Source organism: Belonocnema kinseyi, chromosome 7, assembly GCF_010883055.1.
Source record: "Belonocnema kinseyi isolate 2016_QV_RU_SX_M_011 chromosome 7, B_treatae_v1, whole genome shotgun sequence".
Lineage (NCBI taxonomy): Eukaryota > Metazoa > Arthropoda > Insecta > Hymenoptera > Cynipidae > Belonocnema > Belonocnema kinseyi.
In genome coordinates this window covers 117,472,861-117,477,945 of record NC_046663.1, presented here as the reverse complement: position 1 = coordinate 117,477,945, position 5,085 = coordinate 117,472,861, and the positions used below count along the sequence as shown (strand labels likewise).

Here is a 5,085-nt window from a genome sequence, read left to right as displayed (position 1 = left end):
AGGTAAAGAGTAGTTCTTTACGATGCCATTGTCAGTTTGTGAAAAAAATTTTTTCGCGATGTTACGGGGCCTCGAACACATCAAAATAACGGGTTTTTGACCATTTTAGGTTAGACTATCTCAAAAACTGAGGGTGATGGAATTTTTCTGAGGTCAGATTCGGATTCAGCGCAGCAAAAACCTTCGGGTATAGTAGGTCTGGTCTCTGGTTCTGAGAATTGTTGGCCTGTGTAATTTTAGATTGAGAATTATTTTTTTAAATGATTAACTATAGGTGTATGGTTAAGTATTGATATCTTTACCTTAATCCATCGTTGACTTGTAACGGTGGCTTCAGTTTCTCTGTATGTGGAATCAACTCTATTTTTTTCACAGCTGAATTTTTTGCAATACAATAAAAAAGCAAGGCCGCAGCCAGAGGGGGGGGGTGTGGGTTTACCCTCCGAAAATTTTGAAACATGTACCTAAATATACATATACTCTCCTGTGTTTCGCTGCATATCCCCTCAAAATATTTTTTCTCTCTACGGCATTGTAAACAAGCAAGCCTGCTTTTCCTTATTGTATCAGCAAAAATTTAAAATGGCAAAAGCGATAAAAATAGACTTGAGTCCATATTATATATTGAACAACTAAAACCTGATTCTTTATATGGACTCATCCAAACTTGATTCCATATTGCATACAGCATTCTATATTAAACTGCATTTCAGCCAGATGCGTGTTTGCGTGTGTGTGCGCACGTGCTGACGTGAACATCGATATCACATTTTTCTGGTCGCCGCAATATCTGGAGATTGTTTATATGAGTAGATAAAATGATGAAATTTTGAAGGCTTTTTACGGCTTATTATTATGTCTGAATTTCCGCACTTACACAATTTTGTTAAAGTTTATTTTTCAGCTATAACTTTTTTACTTTTCATAATTTAACTTCAATGTAAGAATAAAAAAAGTTGTTCGTGTAAAAATGAATTAAAAATACATATAATTATTGCACTTCAATAAAAAATGAAAACATTTAAGCGATTTACTATATTAAAAAAATGTTAATTTATGAAAATAACTGCTAAAAATTTCACAACTTGACGTTGGTCCATTAAAAAAAATCGTGGAATAATTTCAAGTATAAAATCATTATTTCTTATTTAGATATTTGTATAGCTATACAAACTTGTTTGAGATTGCTCCTATTACCAACAAGGAAGGTACTCCAGGTGTCCCTCGCCGATTTGATTCTCCCTGCTGTACATTGTAGTACTCGAAAAACTAAGTGATACGTATTTTTTTATCTGCGGAAAAACACTTTAGAGGGGGTGAAATAGCCCCTCAAAGATAGGGGTCTCAACTGTCGATTGTATAGTTTTGTGTATAAAAACCAAATTTATTTCGACCAAAACTACATTTTAAAAATTTCTTCGTGATGAAAGATGAATAACGTAATTTTTTAAACAAAAATGAAGGGGTTAAACCACCCCTACATATATCTAAATTTGGGATAAAAATTATTAGATTTACTAAAAAAAATGTGAAAAAAATATATTTTGCACGTGAGACAAAAATAAAGTTGACGTATTTCACAATAAAAAAAATTAATTAATGGGGGTGGCCACCCCTTGAACTTTTTATGTTGTGTCTATGATAATATATACTTTATGTACCCAAAGAAAATTAGGAAGACAGTTTTATAACAAAGGAAGTACAGTAGAGTCCGCCCAACATTAATAAAAAAATTACGTGGGAGTAAACCACCCTTACATACTTTTATATTTGCTGGAAATTTGCTAAATTCATAAGAGAAAAATTTAAAATAATATATTTTGCACTTTAGATGCATACAGACAATTGGGAGGATAGTTATATAATGAAGGAAGTAAAATAGTCTATCCAACATGGATAAAAAAATTATGCGGGGGTAAACCACCCCTCAGTTATCTATAGGATTTCAAAATAAGTCTAAAATCGAGATAAGTCTAAGTCTAAAAGTGACAAACATAATTTTTCCAAGCTGTAAACCCAAATAAATACGTCTAAAGGTTGAACTTTTCCTGTTATATCCGATGAAATAATATTAAAATTTAGATTTGAAATCACCTTGTTTTGTCGCAGGATAAAATTTATTACAAAATGTACAATAATAGAATAGCTGAAAATAAATCATGAGTCCAGTCCCTAAAAATATTAAGTAAATATGATAATAAAAATGTATATAATTTGATAAAATCGTAAATTTTTAAATTATTCCAACGGGAACGACATCAAAGATTCAATATTCGTTGTTGCCTTAAAATTAATCAAATTTTGAAAATAATGGGCACTAGATTTGACAATAAAGGTTAATAATGTGAAACCATTTAGGGGCAGTTACCCTCTTCGATGCTCTCTTTTTATTAAAAATACATAAGTAACTTCATTCTCTTTTTTGTGTGCAAGAAGTATTTTCTTCGAATTTTTTGGCCCGACTTGAAACACATTTTGCAATTCTATGCATACTTAGGGGGTGGTTTACCCCCATGTATTTTTTGTATTCATGTTCGATTTATTTTATTTTACTTCCTGCGGTATAAAAATGTGTTCCAATGGCCTTTGTCTACGGAAAGTGTATATTATCATGGAAACCAAATAACAAGTATTTAGGTTTAGCTACCCTCATTAATTAAAAAAAAATCTTGACGAAATTCGTCAACTTTATTTTTGCCTCTAATGCAAAAAATATTTTTTTTTAAAGATGATTTCCCTACTAATTTAGCAACTTTCAACTTATTTGAAAATACATAGGGGTAGTTTAACTTGTGTAATTTTTAAAAATTTATATTGGATGGACTTTATCTCACATCCTTAGTTATAAAACTATCTTCCTAATTGTCTTTGTGTGTAGAAAGTATTTATTATCATAGACACAAAATAAAAAGATTTTAGGGGTAGCCCTAATAATTTTATTTTTCGTTGTCGCAAACCTACTTTATGTTTGTCTGAAGTGTACAATCTATTTGTTTTTTATTTTTCTCTTATAAATTTAGCAATTTTCAGCACATTTAAAAATATGTAAGGGTGGTTTACCTCCGCGTAAATTCTTTATTCATATTGGATGGACACTATTTTACTTCATTCGTTATAAAACTATCTTCCTAATTCTCTTTTTTTATAGAAAGTATATATTATCGTAGACATAAAATAAAAAGGTACCTTCCTTGTAAGCATATTTCATTCCTTAGAAGAATGTCCTATAGTTGATTCTTTTAATTAATAGTGTTTTTTGTTAATTAGTTAGTAAGTTTATGGATTAATGTAATAAATGTAACTCACTGACCGACGTCGACTATATGCTGAAGTGTTGGGAAACGTCTTTTGACTCGCAAGGAGATCCTCTGCAATGTTATGACGTAGGCGAGAACCGCATATCTAACTATGTTCCTCCTCATTAAACGACCTCGCTCGTCCTGAAAATAAAAAATAACTCTTTCAAAGCTTATATACTTAGAAAATAGTATGAAAAATGAATTTTAACCAAATTTGTTATAAATGCGCCAGCTTGGACATATTCAGATAAGTCTACAATTAAAATCATAATATGCGGGAAAACTCTGATAGACAAAGTGAGTAACTAGATAATTCTCAAAGGATGTGGTGCAGAAGAGACGCTAATACACACATGGGAAAGAAATCGGTTAAGATGGTTCGGGCATGTGAGAGATTGGCAAATGAACGACTAACGGAACAAGTGTATCAAGTTAAAGTAAATGGCAGTGTGTCACTGAAACACGAGAGCCTGCATGAAAAAATGCATGGACGTAAAAGAAGCTAGAAAAGTACGCCAGGACAGAAAAGTATGGCGTCAAATATTTAATAAAACGAGTGTCTATAGAGTGAATGACGCCTGAAATAAAAGACATTGGACACTAATGAACCCAAGTGTGAAACCTTACATAACGACTTTGTGAGGAACTTCACTTGGGGTGATTATTACAGAGAGATTAATCAGCAGCCTGGGTCGGAGCTGTATTATGGAACGAACGTGTTATTTAAATAAATAAGACGAGAATTCTGGATCAATCTAAAAATTTTATATCCTTTCCTCACATTACACCTTTCCCAACGGAGTGAGTCACGCCTACCCCGAAATTTTAAGCCTAAAAATTACAAATAACGCTGAGATTTTGTAGGGGAGGGGGCTCTCTTTTTATTATAAATTCAAAGATTTCGGTATAAAATGAACCTAAAAAGCAGAAATAAATAAATAAATATATACAAGTCTTTGGTGTCGTGCCCAGAGCAGTGCTGTCAGAACGAGCTACAAATTTATCCCCACCATACCTACCGTTTGGGAGCCGCAAAACAGAAGGTGCATGGTAACCACTGTGAGTTCGTGTGTAAGCCGAAAATGCACGATTCGACTTTGGTTTTCTGCTGCACGATTATTGCCGATCTAAAAGCTTCGGAAGACTTCGGTAGACTTCTATATATCTCTCGATCCCCATTTGAAAGAAATGGAAGAAATTGGCGAATTTAATGTTTCGCGTGATTCTTAATTTTATGCATGAGTCGATTTTAAGGTTATGTTTTTCAGGTGTAATAATGCAGAATGGATATTATTACTATTACATATATATTATTCATGATAATATTATAATTATAAAGTATTATATCAATATTAATGACTGGAGAATGAAAGGAAAGAGAGGTATCGAGACATTATAAGGGAGTTGCAACGATTGTACCCGGAATATTCTGTTAAACTAATCGTCCTTATCATCGGCGCTCTTGGAGGTGCCAAGCTTTCACTTGCTAATGGCCTAAAATGCATCCCTGTGTGTCAACAATATGCTAAAACACTTGCGGGAAAAATGCAGAAGGCGGTTGTCCTTGGGTCGCTCCGTGTTCTTAGGGTGCACGAGGTTTTTGCTGGATCGTCGTATTGATTCCTTTACAGACTGTAACCACCTATCTCACGGTCGTGAGACGTGGTTGTGGCTGAAATTTTTACCGCGATTTCGCTGGAAGCGGGTGCAATTATTCAGATTAGCACCCCCTCCCGGTGAAATCCTGCGGTTGTCCTTATGACCAATTTTTAATTACACACACACA

General features: G+C 33.3%; 1 protein-coding gene across 1 annotated transcript in view; it reads right to left on the bottom strand.

Moving 5' to 3' along the window:
* Positions 1-5,085, bottom strand: part of LOC117175948 — a 459,128-nt gene that overhangs the window by 229,930 nt on the left and 224,113 nt on the right. Inside the window, exon 4 of the mRNA XM_033365817.1 lies at positions 3,311-3,440. Coding sequence (XP_033221708.1) covers positions 3,311-3,440 — 130 coding nt within the window. The remainder of the gene's footprint in view (positions 1-3,310; positions 3,441-5,085) is intronic.